This window comes from Quercus lobata, chromosome 2 (genome assembly GCF_001633185.2).
Source record: "Quercus lobata isolate SW786 chromosome 2, ValleyOak3.0 Primary Assembly, whole genome shotgun sequence".
Classification (NCBI taxonomy): Eukaryota; Viridiplantae; Streptophyta; class Magnoliopsida; order Fagales; family Fagaceae; genus Quercus; species Quercus lobata.
The window spans coordinates 77,901,788-77,919,423 of NC_044905.1; the positions used below are offsets into that span (position 1 = coordinate 77,901,788).

Below are 17,636 nucleotides of genomic sequence, written 5' to 3' on the forward strand. Positions count from 1 at the left end.
AAATTAATTGCCTAAGTGTGCGTTTGGGAAGCGCGTTTGCGTTTCCCAAACGCACGTTTTGCGTTTTCAATTCATTTTTTTTTGGCACGCGTTTCAGGCCAATTTTTTACTGTTCATTCACTGTTGCGGCTACTGTTCATGAACAGTAGCCGCAATATTTGACTTTTCCTGTGAACAGTGCTTGGTGTTCACTGTTCATGGACCCACAAAATTTATTTTTCAGTCACTTTTTTTATTAAAAATGGGTTCCACGATACTATTCACATATTTAAAAATTATTTTGCTACAGTGTTTTTCAGTTTTCAGTTTTCAACTGTATTCAAATGGACCCTAAGTCTACGAGATAAAATCATTTGCAACTACATCTTTACTATATGTTGAATTGTGTATTACAATACAAAATCTTAAATAAGATTATATAAGAATATTACGTTAATCCTAATTGAGCCTGCAATACATTTACATTTATAATTAACAAGCACCACATATATTCCGTGAGAAACCATCAACAGAAGTGCCAATATTCAAACTTTGTTATTATTATCGGGCCAGCAATACTATATACATTCCAAAGGCTTGCTTCTACTTTTGTCATATGGCTTGCTTGCTCCATATTGGCTGTTTCTGCACAGCATGTAGGCACTCCTGGTCTTTCACCAGTACTCTAATGCACCGTTTCCATCAATGCTGATTGGTTTTGTGGGTGTTGCCATTTCATTCTTTGTCCTCAAAGAAATCGCTTAGGGTCCTCCTGTCCTCGCTCTTCAGATATCCTTGATGGTGTGTTGAGGTCACTAGATTGTATCAATATAATATTATGTTTGATTTCATGTCTGTATTAGTGTAATATGTTTATCGCACTTGATTCAAAATTTTATTGTTTCACTTCTGTTACTATTATAATATTATATTAAAATTTCACTCTTGATCGTCCTATATATAAATACAAACAGATGATTATGCTATAAGCGAATATTCGAATTCTCATTTTAAGGAAGAACTTGGTCATGTACTAGAATGCCTTGTGCAGGACAATCCAAAACGAAATATTGTGAACTAGGAAAATAAAAGCTTTATATATATGCATGTGGCTAGCTAGTAGCTATGATTGAACAGACCACAAATTAGCTTTTATTTATATATATATATATATATATATATATATATATATATATATATACAGAGGGTCATGCTAACAAGTGCCCTATTTTAGGAAAGTTTTGACATCACTTTTATGGGAAATGAAAAAAGTTGTCAAAATATTAATTGTTTTTTTTTTTTTTCTCATAAAAACTTTATTTAACTGGATTCTTAATAAGTGCCCTAAGGGCACTCGTTAGCATTTCTCATATATACAAAAGAACTCATTCGGTTTTCAACAAATATCCTAATCAGGTCAATCATATGCAGTGAGATAGCTGTGAATGGGTATTTGATGAACCTTTGAACTTCATTTGGAACCGATCACCAAAAAACACTCAGGCAAGCATTTTTTTTATTTATTTAATTTTTAAAACATGTTTGGTTGTCGAGATCTAGAATTCAAACTTTACGTAAAAAGAAAAAAAAAATTAATATATTAGTCTAATGATAAGAGCAATCATCATAGCAATGGATGTCATAATTTTTTTGATGATTTTTTTTTTTTTTTGGATGAATGCAATGGACGTCATAATTAAGTTTAAATTCTATTGTATATATATATATATATATATATATATATATATATATAACATGTTTTGTTGACAAGTCATCATTATATCACTTTTTTTTTACTATCCTATATTTAAATTTATTTTCACAGATCATATTTAAGATAAATAAGTTTACTTCAATTTTTATATATTAAATACGTACCTTATATATTTATTAAACACCTTAATACAGTATATAAATTTGTTTTTAATTATGAAAGTTAAAACTATTAGATAATGTTATTGTTAACTTTTGCATTACAAGATACAATATAAAAAGTGTAAAACTTAAGTACAATTCTCTATGATTGGTTAGCTATGATTGGTTAGCTCGTTTCCCGACGGGTAGAATCACTCATTTGAACTGCTACACATTGGACCACAGACCATTATTATTAGCTCTTGATCCAAACGGGGAGAAACAGAAGTGGAAGCGAAAGCCATTCCGGTTCGAAGCTATGTGGGTCACTAATCCGGAATGTGGGAATACGGTCTCTAGAGCTTGGTCTCATCAGTGTGCAAATGGGACTCCTATGTTTAACGTGGCTAGTAAGTTGAAAAGGTGCAAAAAGCACTTAAAGAAGTGGAGCAAGTCACATTTCGGCAATGTTAAACTCCAAATCCAGCAGAAAAAAGAATTGTTATGGCAAGCAGAGGAAAGAATGGTCAGGGAGAATAATCATGAAGAGGTGCTGCAGTTGAAGTCAGAATTGAATGTCTTGCTTGATAGGGAAGAACAAATGTGGCATCAAAGATCTCGGGTTCAATGGATTAAAAGTGGTGACAAGAACACTAGATTTTTTCATGGGATAGCAACTAATAGGAAGCGAAGAAATTTTATTAAAGGGTTACGTGATGCTGAGGGTGTTTGGGTATCTGAGGAAGCTGCATTTACAAAAATTTTGGTTGATTTCTATGGTGAACTTTTCACAACATCTAACCCGCAAAATTTAGAGTTTGTTTTGGAGGGGATTCAAGAAGTTGTTTCCAGTGATATGAATTCAAAACTCACAGCTCCATACAAGGCTGAGGAGGTTGAATTCGCAATAAAAGAAATGGCTCCTTTGAAAGCTCCTGGCCCGGATGGCATGCCCCCTTTATTTTATCAGACTTATTGGTCAGAAGTTGGTATGGATATTACTCAAGCTGTTTTATCTTGTCTTAATTCTGGCTCTATTTTAAAATCCATAAATCATACGTTTATTACTTTAATTCCAAAAGTAAAAAACCCGGAGAGAGTCTCTGAATTTAGACCAATTAGCTTGTGTAATGTGATTTATAAAGTTGTCAGTAAAGTCATTGCAAATAGGCTTAAACCCCTCCTAAACAGTATCATATCTGAAACCCAGAATGCTTTTATTTCTGATAGATTGATTACTGATAATGTGTTGATTGCCTTTGAATCTCTCCATCACATGAAAACTTCTTGCTCAGGGAAGACAGGTTTTATGGCTCTAAAATTAGATATGAGTAAAGCCTATGATCGGGTGGAGTGGGCTTTTTTGGAGAAAATTTTACTGAAGATGGGTTTTCTGAATTCCTGGGTATCTCTGATCATGGAATGCATTACTACAGTGTCATACTCTATTTTGATAAATGGTGAGCCACAAGGGATGATTGTTCCAACAAGAGGACTAAGACAAGGGGATCCTCTATCCCCTTATCTCTTCCTCTTTTGTGCCGAAGGTCTAAATGCGCTTCTCAGGAGAGCAGCTGATGATGGACAGATTCATGGTTTCTCTATCAGTGGGCGAGGCCCAAAGCTTACTCACCTCTTTTTTGCAGATGATTGCTTACTATTCTGCAGGTCTACACTAGCAGAGTGTGATAAAATAAAGGAGTTGTTAGCAGTGTATGAAGCAGCTTCAGGCCAGATGGTGAACCAGGACAAAACCACTCTCTTCTTCAGTAGCAACACAGATGAAGCAACTCAAGAAGCAATTAAGGGGTCACTTGGTCTTCCGGCTATCCAACATTATGAGAAATATCTGGGTCTACCTTCCTTTATAGGGAGGGGGAAGAAAGCAAGCTTTACCCAAATCAAAGAACGAGTGTGGGCAAAAATGCAAGGGTGGAAGGAAAAGTTACTCTCTCAAGCTGGGAAAGAGGTAATGATTAAGGCAGTAATTCAATCAATCCCGGCTTACTCTATGAGTGTTTTCAAATTGCCGGTCAGTTTATGCAAAGATATTGAAATGATGATTCGTAAATTCTGGTGGAGGAATGGTGAGAGGAAAAAGTTACATTGGGTGAAGTGGAGTACGTTGTGTTCTTCCAAATCTATTGGGGGTATGGGCTTTAGGGATATCCAAGATTTTAATAAGGCAATGCTTGCTAAGCAGGTCTGGAGATTTTTGAATAAGAGGGAATCACTACTATTTAAAGTATTTAGCTCAAAATATTTCCCAACTGGAAATATTTTGGAGGCCAAAATACCTTCGAAATGCTCCTACGCATGGAGAAGCATCTTACAATCCAGGGATATTATTCAAAAAGGGGCGGTGTGGAGAGTTGGTGATGGTCGGTTGATAGATATTTGGAGTCATAATTGGTTGCCGGATGTGGGACAGAGCAGAGTGTTCTCACCTAGGAATGGTGCAAGGGTTGAGAAGGTGTGTGACTTATTTTATCCCAATTCAAAAATATGGGATCCGGGGCTGATTCAACACACTTTCTACCCTTGGGAAGCAGAGAAGATCATGAGGATTCATGTTAGTGCGGTGAATACTGAGGATACGCTGGTTTGGCCATTATCTCCGGATGGAGAATACTCGGTTAAGTCTGCATACAGAATGCTGGTGACGGAAGTTACCAGTGGACTTCCTTCTTCGTCGGGAGAGGCGTGTTCATCACTGTGGAAGCGCATCTGGAAAATTCATGCGCCACAAAGGATCAAGCATTTCATATGGCGTGCGGCAAAGGACTCTCTTCCCACAAAACAGAATCTAGTCCGAAGGCAGATTCCTGTGGACGTGACTTGCTCCTTGTGCGAGGATTACCAGGAAACACTCTTGCATGCTCTATGGCTATGCGACCAAGCCAAGGCAGTCTGGAAATCTGATTCTAGATTTTCAGAGTTGTATCGGAAAGCCCATAGGAGTTTTGTGGATCTACTTGTCTCTGTTTTTTAGCAAGGCTCTGTTTTCTTTGTTGCTCTCTTCTCAACTATTGCCTAGAGCCTTTGGCAGCGTAGGAATAAGCTGCGGGAACGTCAACCCACGTGGCCCATCTAGGAGGTTTATCGTCGAGCAAAAGAGTTGGTGGTGGAGTTCTTCGAGGTTCATCAGCATCCTTTGAATCCAGTGCGCCATGCTCCCCGTGTCAAGTGGTTACCGCCAGCAGAGGGTGGGTATAAAGCAAACTTTGATGCGGCTTTGTTTGATAATAGTGAGCTCGCTGGCATTGGGGTGGTGGTTCGGGTCAGCTCTGGTAACGTTATGGGAGCGCTGAGTCAGAAAATTCCAAAACCCCAGTCTGTGGAGCATGCTGAAGCTCTTGCGGCTTGTAGAGCAGTGATCTTGGTGAAAGAACTTTTGCTCCCCCAAGCGTGTTTTGAAGGTGACTGCCAGCGGGTTATTCAAGCTATCAATGCATGTGGTCCTAGCCGTACTCTTTTTGGCCATATTATTGAAGAGATTCAGTGTTTCAGCTCAGCTTTAGCATATTGTTCTTTTGTCCACGTACGTAGAGAGGGTAATAAACTGGCACATGCCCTAGCTAGAAGAGCAGTGTTATCTGCAGATACTGATGTATGGGTAGAAGAGCTACCCAATGATTTGGATGATGTATTCCAGTCTGATTTAGCTCAATAAATTTACTTACCTCTTTCTCAAAAAAAAAAAAAAGTTCTCTAATTAAATTCAAAGATGAAATTACATCGAATTTACTTATCATTGAAATAGATAATATTGTTTATGTTTTATTGGTCAATGAAACGATGTATTTGAATTTAATTGGAGAATCTAATGTCCAACACCCAAGTAATTTTATCTAAGATTTATCCAATTAGTAAATTAATTAAAACTCAAAAAAAATAAATAAATTCTGTAAATCTAAAATGGTATCAAACCAGCTTCATTTATAAATACCACCCCACCCCACCCCCCCCCCCCCCCCCCCCCCCCCAAAAAAAAAAGAAAGGAAATTAAAAGGCTTCATTTCTTAATATGGACCAAATGGGCATTTGAAAGCAAACCATAAACCCAAAACACACACCCAAAAAAAAGGCTGACTAAGATTGAATTCGTTTTTTCGTTATTCTTCATGTACTTTGGAAGTTAGGAGCGACTTTTCTCCGATTCAGATCGAGGCCTAATTGCCCTTTGACAAACTTAGAAAAAAATAGAAAATGCAAAAATAGAAAACATAGTGCAAATCGAAAAGCATCAAACATGGGAGGTAGCGATGGGATCTTAGGCAACAGGGACATAGAAAGAAGCAAAGCAACTATAGGCAGCAACAGCACAAGAAGAAAATGGCTGAAGAGGCGAGAGACATGGCTTGTGGTTCTGGGTGTCATTCTTCACGCTGTTTACATGCTCAGTATCTTCGATATCTACTTCAAGACCCCCATTGTTCATGGCATGGACCCTGTCACTCCTCGCTTCAATGCCCCAGCCAAGCGCCTCGTGCTACTCGTTGGTACATACCCAAACCCAATTAGAACTTTGCGCACTAAGTGTTTGTTGAATTGTGTCAGTGAAATGTTGCTATGGTTTTTTGGCTTTGTTTAGTGATTTTAGATTACCCAATTAGGAAATGGCATTGAATATGACATGGGTCGGGTTAGGATTGTTTATAGAACGTAATGTAGGTGACTAATTTGAGTTTATGCTATATTTTGTACTAAGGTTGTTCAATATTGTGTATTAAGTTTTGGGATTTTGAGAGTTCCTTTGTATAAATTATTAATCATTACAGGGTTGAAATCCGAAAGTTTCTGTATTGGAGTTGTTTTATCTAATATGAGCAGTCTGAACGGTTAGTATGTCCAAGAGTTGGCGCGCTTGACTTAGATTTTGAAAATGGACTAGTAATAATTCACTGGTTGTTAAGGCTTAGTTAATTGCTAATTTAGATATGCTGTTAGTGTACTACATGTCATAAAATATAGAACTTTTATGAATGGGAAAAAAAATTGCAGCTGATGGTTTGCGTGCCGACAAGTTCTTTGAGCCTGATTCTGAAGGAAATTACAGAGCTCCATTTTTAAGAAGCATTATTAAAGGGAAAGGTCGCTGGGGAGTATCACATGCACGCCCTCCAACAGAGTCGAGACCTGGACATGTTGCTCTAATCGCTGGTTTCTATGAGGATCCAAGTGCAGTTACAAAAGGTGGACTGTCTATCTTCTTGAGCCAAATTAACTCCCGTGCATCTTTCACTTTATATCATTTTTTACACTGAAACATTAATGCATGTAAATCATATTACTGGCTGGTGTCACATTCTGTCCGCTAAAATATTCTATCTTGTACACAGGATGGAAAGCTAATCCAGTTGAATTTGATTCAGTATTTAATAGAAGCCACCATACATTTGCTTTTGGGAGTCCTGACATTGTTCCAATATTCTGCGGTGCTGTGCCACACAGCACATGGAATACCTATCCTCATGAGTATGAAGACTTTGCAACTGGTACATCCTTTGAACATTTTTTTTTTTTTTTTTTTTGATTGGTAAATGTTATAAGCTAACAAGTAAGCGCTCAAAGAGAAAAGAAGTTCAGATGAATTATGCTTATATTGTTAAACGTTAATTGCTATCATCCTCAATTTCATTCAATGCTTTGTCAAATCACTATTGGTTATGCAGATGCATCCTTTTTGGATGAGTGGTCTTTTGATCAATTTCAGAGCCTTTTAAATAGGTCCAATGAAGACTCAAAGTTGAAGGAGTTACTTCTACAGGATAATCTTGTAATATTTCTGCACCTACTTGGTTGTGATTCAAATGGTCATGCTCATAGGCCCTTTTCCTCCATCTATCTCAATAATGTAAAGGTTGTTGACTCTATAGCTGAAAGGGTTTATCATATGGTTGAAGATCATTTCAAGGACAACCGTACGGCATATATATTTACAGCTGATCATGGAATGAGTGACAAAGGTTGGAACTTTTAGAAACTTCCATTTCTTTTCTTGGGATTTTTTTTATTTTTTATTTATTTTTTGCATGCACTCAATGGTTATAATCTAGATTTAAGCAACTTGCATCTTCCATGAGTTGCTCTAGGTTTACACTTCTTCAAAGACATGCATAATCGGTTTGAATAAGATGTTCTCTCTTTTTGTTTGCCTTGAATCAGGCTTTTAATTTTCTGTCCCTAAATCCCTTTTTTTCCCCTACTACTTCAATTTGCTAGATATATTGAAATGAGATGCTGACAAATTTAAGGTTTCACTCACAGGAAGCCATGGAGATGGGCATCCTTCAAACACTGATACTCCCCTTGTTGCTTGGGGAGCTGGTGTTAAAAATCCCAAGCCAATATCAGGCACCAACCATTCTCATTGCAATTTTCGTTTTGTTGATGAACATATTCATGACGCACCGACACCCGTAGAATGGGGCCTTAATGAAATTGAAAGGGTGGATGTCAATCAAGCTGATATTGCACCACTCATGGTTGTACATTTTATTTTTCTTGAATTTTTCTGTTTCAGGCCTGAATCCTCCGGTCTGTCCTTCAGTTTTCTTAGTCTAATGTCCTCATTGGCTTTTCTGGCAGTCCACACTTGTTGGTTTGCCATGCCCTGTTAACTCAGTTGGAAGTCTACCCCTTGATTACATAAACATGACTGAGGTACGTTCAACTAGCTTTCATGGATAGATGACTTATTTCATCGTAATATAAAATGGCAAATGTGCCAATGGCCCCTTGACCAAATGGCATCCCCTCATAACATGATTGAGGTTTTTCTGCTGTAGGGTGAGGTCATAGGTTCAACCCTCTGCAGTGTGTGGGTGGTGTATTTACCTATAAAAGAATAAATAGTGGCAAATGCCTCTTCATATTATTGAGAATGGATTTATCATGTTATTAATTGAATTGATCCTACTCATTATCAATGGATGAAGAAATATTGTCTTCTATTCCACTATAATGTTCAAGCAAATGGAGTTTTGTTCTTTAATTTCAGTGATGATTTGAATCAATCCAACCTTTTGTTTTAATTGGTAGATAATCGATAGAGATTTTCTTTTATTTTAATGTGCAGATGGAAGAAGTTGAAGCTGTGGTATCAAATACAAAGCAAGTTCTCAACCAGTTTCTTCGCAAGTCGTGTATCCTCTTCTTATATTAACTTTATATCTTAGTAGTATGGACTTTAATGGGCTTCACTTTCTTGAAGATTTTAACATTAAATCTTCAGTTTCTTTCAAATTATTATTTTGTTTTAATTGAAAAACAAAATATATTTTCTTGAGGAGATTTGGTATGTGCATACTAAATTTCTTCCTTGATTAATTTATTATGTTCTACTTTGACCTTCTTGTTCCTTCAAAAAAAGGTTATAAAATCTGCTTCATAGTTTAGTCTTTTCTTTTCTTATGGAGATATGTAGAGGGAGGAGGTAGGGAATGAGCTTTCTAATTTTGTATGAGTTTTCTTGACTAGCTTAGATATAAAGCAGTCAAATTCACTTTATTTCAAGCCTTTCAAGCAACTGGCCAATTATTCTGCTGTACTGGATCAAATTGAGCGTCTAATATCATTTAGAAACTATGAAGCTGCTATGAAGCTATCCGAAAATCTCAGAAGCTTGGCGCTTCAAGGACTTCATTATTTTCAAACTTATGACTGGCTGATGCTTATGACCATAATCACTCTTGGGTATATTGGTTGGATGATATATCTTTTTGTCCATGTGCTGCAATCTTATACTTCAATGCCAGGAAATATATCAAGAAAGGAGCAAGCAGCTCGTCAGAGAAGTTATACTGGAAAGGTAATGTCTCTGTAAGCTTAAGCTCTTGTAAGCTGCATTTTGATCATTCAAAATGAAGCAAAATGAGAAACAAAATGAAGAGAAAACAAAAAGTATTTGGAGTAGGAAAAGAAACAAAGGAGCCGGGTATAAATTAAACCTCATCATTTGCAGACATATCTCATACATCTCATTGTTTTGACAGATAAACCTATGTGGATGTCTTTTCATGGGAGCACTTTCTATTCTACTTTTTCTGGAGCACTCTCCTCCCCTTTACCATGCATATACTACAATGACGGTATTCTTGTGGACCAGAATAATTAATGAATATTGGTCCATAAGAGCATTATGGATATACTTACGTGGAAGAAAATTCAACTATATCATTAAACTTGTAGTCACCAGTGCTGTGGCATTGTTCATTCTAGAACTTCTGGTATGGATATCAAACATACTATTTATAGACCTGTTCTAGCAATGATAAAGTTCTAAACTAGCATTCTGAGTAATGATATTTTTGTGCAGGTGAATAGCTTCACTGACAGGAAGCTCTACACTTGGTGCTTCCTGATCACAGGGGCCATAGCTTCTCTTTATCTTCTTAAGTCAATTCCATGGAGATCTGGAATACCAATCTTTGTCTGCATTGCATGTTGGTTTTTGTCCATATTTACTTTGATGCCAGCACAAATTCCTGATAATAATCAATTAGTGTAAGTTGCTTTCCTTGAGTTTGTCCTTTTTATAGTGTGGCTTTGTGGGAATGAATGACTGTGTGTTTAAGTTTGTTGCAAACTGTTTTAAATTTATGAAAATGCTACTTTGGCTTTTCAATTTTACTTAAAAAAAGAAGAAAAATTAACCCATAATGATAATAGGAAAGGGACTGAAGAATAGTTAGCACAAGCTGAGTCAGTACAATGCATTTCATCAACTTAAATGGTTTATGTGGATAAGCAGGGTAGAGAAAGTAGTAATTTCTTAAGTTTCATTGTAAAGCTCTCTACTCCGTCAAATGTGCGGATACTCTGCTCCCAATAAATTAACCACATAATACAATCAGGAGTCTCAGCCCACAGTACTGTTATGATGATTGGGGGGTGTCCTGTAAATCTAAGTTGATTTCATGGTGTTTTTTGAATCATGTATGTTCATTCTAGTGAATCTTCCTTTATAGAGCTTCTCTCTATTTTCTAATAAAACTTCATATAACTTATTAAAAAGAACTGCAATTTCACCTTATTTATTTTAAGTTTATAACATCTATATTGTAACTAAAGGGAAGGGCTAACAAAGCTATTCCTTTCCTGTTTTTGTTTCAAAGAAAATAAAAAATGATATGAATCCAAATGGCATTGCTGTGTGTATGGAGTGTGAAGCCAAGTCAATCGGCCAGTACTTTTTCTCACTGATTTTAGGAATAGAAAAGAAAATTCAAGCAGAAAAAATTTTAGAAGATGATTTTTTGAAATCATCTACCCACATGCTTTCTTACAAATGCAAACAATGATGATCCTGCACTCTTAAAATCAGACTTTTGAGTTAGGGCCAACAAAAAGTAACAATGTATGTTGCAATTTTTATTTTTTATTTTTAACAGAGATATTCAATTAAGAAAGTGTTCTTAATACTCTATAAACTACCTGAGTTCATAGGTTTATTTTTATTTATTTATTTTTTTATCTATATCTGAGTGATCATGATTATGATGTTTGTGTGTTAACAATAACTTATGCAGAATTGCAAGTGGAGCTATGATTATCTTGATAGGGTTAGTTGCAAGGTGGCTAGATCTGCATGCTGAAGGTAATAAGTTCTGGCTGAGCATCTCTAATCATGGAGTGAAGAGACCCAAGTTTCCCATGCTCTTTCATTTACAGGTGCATAGCATGTCTATACCTTCCGTTTGGACTAGAAGCTTAATGATTGATATAACTGTACTGATTTAATGATGAATACTTTTGATAAATGAAAAATAGGCACTTTTGGTTGGGTTATCTTCAGTTATGGTGTCTTTATCAACGTCTCACAGAACAGAAAAGCAAGAACTGCTTGCATTACACCAGTTGATAAATTGGGCTATAGCTGGTATACTCTTGGACTCGTCTTTCTTTGCTAATGTTTACTACTTTTATTGAGCCTTTTCCATGCAGAAAATACCAAACTAATCTAACATAAAGTTTTGACTTTAACTCTTATCCTTTCAAGTTCTGATGTTCTACAAATCCCAATTGTTCTCTTGTCCTGTATGTAACTCTGCTCATTTCATGCTTTTTGACCTATTACTTTTACAAGCATGTCTCAAGCACAGAGAAAGGAGGAGGGTTGTGGCAATGGATTCTTTGTTACCATAAGTAAAATGCTAGTGCTAGATCCTTTGCATGTAGTTTTGTGTGAAGTATATGCTTAAAAACAGTAAGTATGTATATGGTTGAAACTCACGCATTACAGATGTTTAAGAATGTAGGCAACATCAAAGGTAATACGAGAGTTCATGTTGGAAACAGCACAATTTTTGTTAAATCCGGTAATAGGAGATGAACTTTGTAATGTTAATCCATATATCTTGAAACTGTTTGTCTTTGAGATGTCACATCTGACTGGTGATCCATATTTACAGTTGACAGTCCGTAGAACAATTACGCTCACAGTTCTGCCACTGCATGATCATGCTCAACCCAGATCACACATTACCATTAGCTTTCTAATTTGGATACTTGAAACATATCTCCATTGTTCATTATCAATACGTGTTATTGTATATTACAAAATCTAATTTGTTCTCTTATTCGATGGTCGAAGCTCCTCATTTCTACATGTTTGCTCCCCTTTTTTATTTCATATTTACTTGTTTCTGAGTTTCCACTGCTTGAGGCATATACTGCTGCACATTACATGTCTTTGTCTAAATTCACCTGTTAGTTTCTTTTTCTTTTTTAATTTTTTTTTTTTTATCATAGGTTTTTCGATGGTTCTCCCATTATTTTCAGCAAATGGCCTCTTGTCTCGGCTTACTTCTATATTTCTAGGTTTTGCACCTCCGTTCCTTCTTCTATCTATTGGGTATATCTCATTTATAAGTAACTGCAATGGTACTCCTTATTTAACAGCTATATGAAAAACAGAAATTCATTTTTCTCTTTTCATGTTTTTCTTCTCATGAAATTTGTGCAGATATGAAGCTGTCTTCTATGGTGCTCTTGCTCTTGTACTAATGGCATGGATACTATTTGAAAACACAGTTCTATACCTAAGTAAGGTTAAAAAACCATCGTCTTCAATAAAAATTGTGGAGGATCATCTCACTCTTGATCATGATACTAGATGCTTGCAGCTATCTGATGTGAGGATTCCTTTAATCTTTGTAAGTCACCCTTTTTTACTCATCACATTTCCCTTTCTTAATCTTCATCAATTTTGACCATATTTATCTAGTAAGGATTAAGACTTGGTGTAATTGGGTTGAGTAGATGTTTTTTCAGCATTTTTTCTTTTCTGGGATAGGTACAGAGATAGTTACATGAAGTATCCGTTTTTTACATGTAATTTTTTTTAATTTTTTAATTTAGTACTTTCCATGTAATAAATGGTCTAGAAATAATTTTGGAAGAATATCACCTGTCAGGTTTTACTTTTAGAATTTTCTTTTGGTGGCTATTTAATATTCATCCTATCGTAACTGTGAAGTTTGATGGAGAATTTTCCAGAAATTGGCTCTATAAACTTCTTTTAGTGATAGGATGCACAGGGATTGGTGTAAGTGGGATTTTAAACTAGTAATAGGATTTGGGTTTGGGTCAGATTTTTCTTTTGGTTTGTGTTTCTCATTCAAACATCAAAACTTTGTTTATTTACAAAAAATCTAGAGGCAGAGAGAGTGAGATGAAATCTTAGCAACTGTGCCTATGTTCCCTTGGCTGATTTCTTTGTTGGACTGATAATTTAATTATTATCCTGGCATAAAATTCAGCACATGCTGATATTTGGGTTGAATATATCAATGCATGTTCTTTTATTCTTTTTCATGGTACGAATCTCCTGATTGTAGAGTAGACATAGTTTGGAGCAGTGTCTTAATTTAATTGGTCAAGATATTTTCATGCATGTGTCTCTAATGGTAATGGCTCTTATGTGTTTTCTTAGATGGTTTTATTCAATGTTGCCTTCTTTGGAACGGGAAATTTTGCAAGCATTGCTAGTTTTGAGATTTCATCTGTCTATCGGTTCATTACTGTGTTCAGCGTAAGTAAAGCTTGAACTTACTTCCTTACAACATGTATCACTTTCTTGTTAGAAATCTGTTACTGAGCTGATATGGTTTGCTTTCAAAATGCAGCCATTTCTGATGGCAGCCCTACTTGTATTCAAGCTATTTATACCATTCTTGCTTGTCATGTAAGTAAAGTTATAACTTTTTCCATATTAGCAAAATACAGACTTGATCACACCAATTCTTCTATTTGGTAACTTATTTCCAGTTCGCAATGGGATGTAAACATAAAGACAATGCCTCACTAGCATTATTGAGGATTTTTTTTATCTTTACAGTAATAGTCATTGTACATGGTCTATTTAATTGGCAAGAACCATTTAATGGATTGTCTATCTAGATAGGCAAGAGTCTTGGTTTCTTTAGCTTATTGATCATACTGGTATACTTTGCAGTTTTCTTCTTCTTCTTTTCTTTTTTTTTTTTTTTTTTTTTTTTTTTTTTTTTTTTATCAATAACCCATATGTTAGTTACATCAATCTTAATGTTTTTTTTTTTTGGTGGAAGTTGTGCTTCCAAATCAATCTCTTAAAAGTTATATTCTTATGTTGCTTGTTTTGAGCCAAAATGCAGATGTGCTTTCAGTTCCATAACCAAACTACACCAAATTCCACGTTTGGGATGCTATTTTCTCGTTATATCATTTTCAGACGTAATGACCATTCACTTCTTTTTCCTGGTAAGAACTGTTTTCTTTATTTCACACTTTTTCTTTACCGAATGAAGCTCTGCTTACATTGGTCCTCATTTCTAAGTGCATTACATATAAAATTAATTTGGTACCATGTTACTCATTTAGATAGATTACCTCATTTTGGCAATCAAGTTTGACAATAGTATCTTGTGTAATCATTATTTAAGCTTATCGTGTTTTTATCTTGCAAATCCATGTAATTGGTGGGTCTGGAAATTTTCCATCATCTAGCTTCGAAAAAACTTTCTATCAATTAATCAAGAGTATTGATAAAGTTTTGTAGTAAAATTGAATGGCGCTGACTGCTTAGCCTAGTTTATGTAAATGAAATGGCTGGCAAGACTTGTCCTACTTGCAATTTTAGATTATGCAGATATGCCTACTTTCTAATGAGTTCTAAATCAACTGACACTTCCTCTCCTTATATATGTGTATGTGTGTGTGGTATATTGTTAGAATAATAGTTTAAAAGATAAATTTATCATTTCCTAATAATTTAAGCTTTGGGGGCAAATGTCACTTCTTCCCTTTAAATGAGTTAGCTCAAATGGATATCTCTCTCTCTCTCTCTCTCTCTCTAGTACAAACGGCACTTACTCTCCTTAAATGTTTTGTCCACTAAAAGAGTAAAAAATGAAAAATCTCACATATTGGATCCTGCTTACTAAGTGGGAGTCTAAGTACATACACGAAGGGGAAGTATTAGAATAATGATTAAATTCACTATTCCTTAATAGTTTAGGCTAAGTGGTAATTTATAATGTGTGGTGTCAGGTCAATCATGCATTTTTAAACCTAACAAACCCAAAGCTACCTAATTCCATTAATTTGTCTCACTAAAATTTCCAGTTTTCTAGCTTAATAAGCTATTATGACTTTGTTGATCAATATTTGTTTGTCTTTTACAAGTTGATATGTATATATTTGAAAAGAAAGTGGCAGGTTACTAATTGAAATATAAAATTAAGTTCCCATTATCTCCATCATCACCTTATATTGAGAAATGGTTGTTGGGGTTTTAGGCTAAAGACTTTGTTCATTAAAGTAGGCACCGTATTGACTATTGTGATATGTTATCATCAGGTCCGGAACACGGGAAGTTGGATGGAAATTGGTAATAGCATCAGTCACTTTGGAATAGTGAGTGCCCAAGTTGTATTTGTTCTGTTGCTGTTTGCCCTCACAAATGTATACACAAAAGATATCAAGTGCGATTCAGCACTCGAATCTTCTCAGAAAGCAATGTAAAAAGTCACATCAGATTAAGATATTTGGCACCAAAGTGAGCTTCCTGCTTTCCTTCAAGGTGAGCTTTTTCATTCTTTACAGCGGCTTTTTTGGGATTAAAGAGCTGTTTCTCACTTGGCATCTTCGTCATTGCTTCCCATAAGTGCTTATTGTCTTTGTAAGGACTTCATAGTAATGGGATTTTCCAGATGTTCCCATTCATTGTGCAATAGTTTAGCATGTTTATACAGGGCTTGCTTGGTTCATTGTATCTTCAAGTTATCATATCCGCAGACCATTTATCAATATTAATCGTATTTGTATACCGTTAATGTGGTATAAATTGCAACCACATTTGTACAAATTCATTGATTAACTATATAAAATTACAATTATTAAGATTGAAATTGAAGCAGAAAGAAAGAAACTGATGACCTCAGGTCCAACCCCTTATAAAATGCCTATTAAGTCCCAGTTGAAATGAAGCAGGTCCAACCCCATATGCGATGCTTTATGCCGAAGAGCATCTTTAGTCATACCTAATTTTCTTGAAATTTTGGAGAGTGAACCTATAAAATTTAGTTACTGAGATGCTTTTTTTATTTTATTTTTTTATTTTTTTTATTTTTTTATTTTTTTAAGAGAGCTATACTGTAGCTCTGTAAACAAATTTTTTGAATATGTAGAGAACTTCGAATTTGAAACTGTGAAAAAGTTATGAGATGAAAGTGAAGGTTAATAGAGGATCTCGTGTTTTAGACTTTCTTTTTTTCAATTTGAAGGAGCGTTTTAGATTTTTTTTTTTCCTCTCTGAATTATGAATTTTTCTTGAATTGCCGTGAGAAAAGGGAAATGATGTGAAAGCAAAGAATTGTAAGTTTGAATTGGAACCGACACATATATATACTTTCGACAAAATGTAGATATACGTATATATATATATATATATATATTGTTATATAATTTAATTGGGTAGAATTTTCCAAGCTTCAATAATTTTTTCTCCAAATAAAATACTATTTTTATGAGTACCGTACATTATATTCATAATTTTGTAACTAGTGTGCTTCCACGAGTCTTGGTCAATTTCTTGCGACTTACGAGTCCCCGCTTTCTACACAACTTCGCCAATTTCGGATTTTTCTTTGATGTAATTATTTTGTCATATCATATGACTATGGATGTCTGTGTCGAAAAGTGATATATCCATATTACTTGTACAATACTTTTATAATGAATTTAAAGTAATAAATTGTTACTGATTATTATTAGTGAGCAAAAAAATAATTTTAGTGGTGACTTGTGAATTTAAATTAAAACTAATAATAATTTATCATCTAGAATTTTTTGTAAAAATATTTTAAAAATATTGCAGATGTAGTAGTTCTTTTTAAAGAGCTTTTCTACCCAAGATAAGGGTAATCCCTTAAAAAAAAAAAGAAAGAAAAAAAAGAAAAGAAAGAAAGATGAGCAATCAGACTTTCTAGATCCTTACCCAAAAAGAAGTCACTATTTCACCTTGCTAGTCAATGAAAGTTTATATTTCTAGCAACATTGTCATTGACGGTTAACTCGTGAACTGGCCAGGGCAGAGGAAGGGTCCAGGAAAGATGTGAAAAAGAGACATTTTTTATTTTCCATTTGAAGTTTTTGGTAAAAGGGAGAAGAAAAAAAAAAAAAAAAAAAAGGTGAGAGGAACAACAAATATTTGTGTCAAATTCTTAATATATTATTATCTGAATTTGTATTGGATAAATTGTAGGAGTAAAAATGTCAAGTTTACTTGTACATATAATTTTCTCTCTATTTTTTCCTAC

General features: G+C 34.9%; 1 protein-coding gene across 3 annotated transcripts; it reads left to right on the top strand.

Moving 5' to 3' along the window:
- Positions 1 to 5,845: 5,845 nt before the first annotated feature.
- Positions 5,846 to 16,226, top strand: LOC115976715 (GPI ethanolamine phosphate transferase 1). Of its 3 annotated transcripts, XM_031098174.1 has the most exons (18): positions 5,847 to 6,335; positions 6,838 to 7,029; positions 7,176 to 7,331; positions 7,509 to 7,802; positions 8,104 to 8,321; positions 8,425 to 8,499; positions 8,915 to 8,981; positions 9,321 to 9,646; positions 9,831 to 10,064; positions 10,154 to 10,341; positions 11,367 to 11,508; positions 11,608 to 11,716; positions 12,589 to 12,691; positions 12,803 to 12,992; positions 13,772 to 13,870; positions 13,965 to 14,023; positions 14,472 to 14,577; positions 15,676 to 16,226. In XM_031098174.1, the coding sequence occupies exons 1-18, from the start codon at positions 6,086 to 6,088 to the stop codon at positions 15,838 to 15,840; spliced, it is 2,973 nt and encodes a 990-aa protein (XP_030954034.1). In that variant the 5' UTR covers positions 5,847 to 6,085; the 3' UTR covers positions 15,841 to 16,226. The 3 variants fall into 3 exon arrangements, with proteins under 3 accessions (XP_030954035.1, XP_030954036.1, XP_030954034.1); XM_031098175.1 differs by lacking the exons at positions 13,772 to 13,870; positions 13,965 to 14,023; positions 14,472 to 14,577 and having other exon boundaries at positions 5,846 to 6,335; XM_031098176.1 differs by lacking the exons at positions 12,589 to 12,691; positions 12,803 to 12,992; positions 13,772 to 13,870; positions 13,965 to 14,023 and having other exon boundaries at positions 5,846 to 6,335; positions 14,461 to 14,577; positions 15,676 to 15,801.
- Positions 16,227 to 17,636: the final 1,410 nt, after the last annotated feature.

Bases quoted from the DNA above. Each gene is read 5' to 3' on its own strand.
- LOC115976715 (XM_031098174.1), top strand. From the start codon at position 6,086: ATGGGAGGTAGCGATGGGATCTTAGGCAACAGGGACATAGAAAGAAGC. The intron at 8,322-8,424 runs GTTGTACATTTT...CTTTTCTGGCAG, and splicing joins CTGATATTGCACCACTCATG to TCCACACTTGTTGGTTTGCC. The intron at 8,500-8,914 runs GTACGTTCAACT...TTTAATGTGCAG, and splicing joins ATTACATAAACATGACTGAG to ATGGAAGAAGTTGAAGCTGT.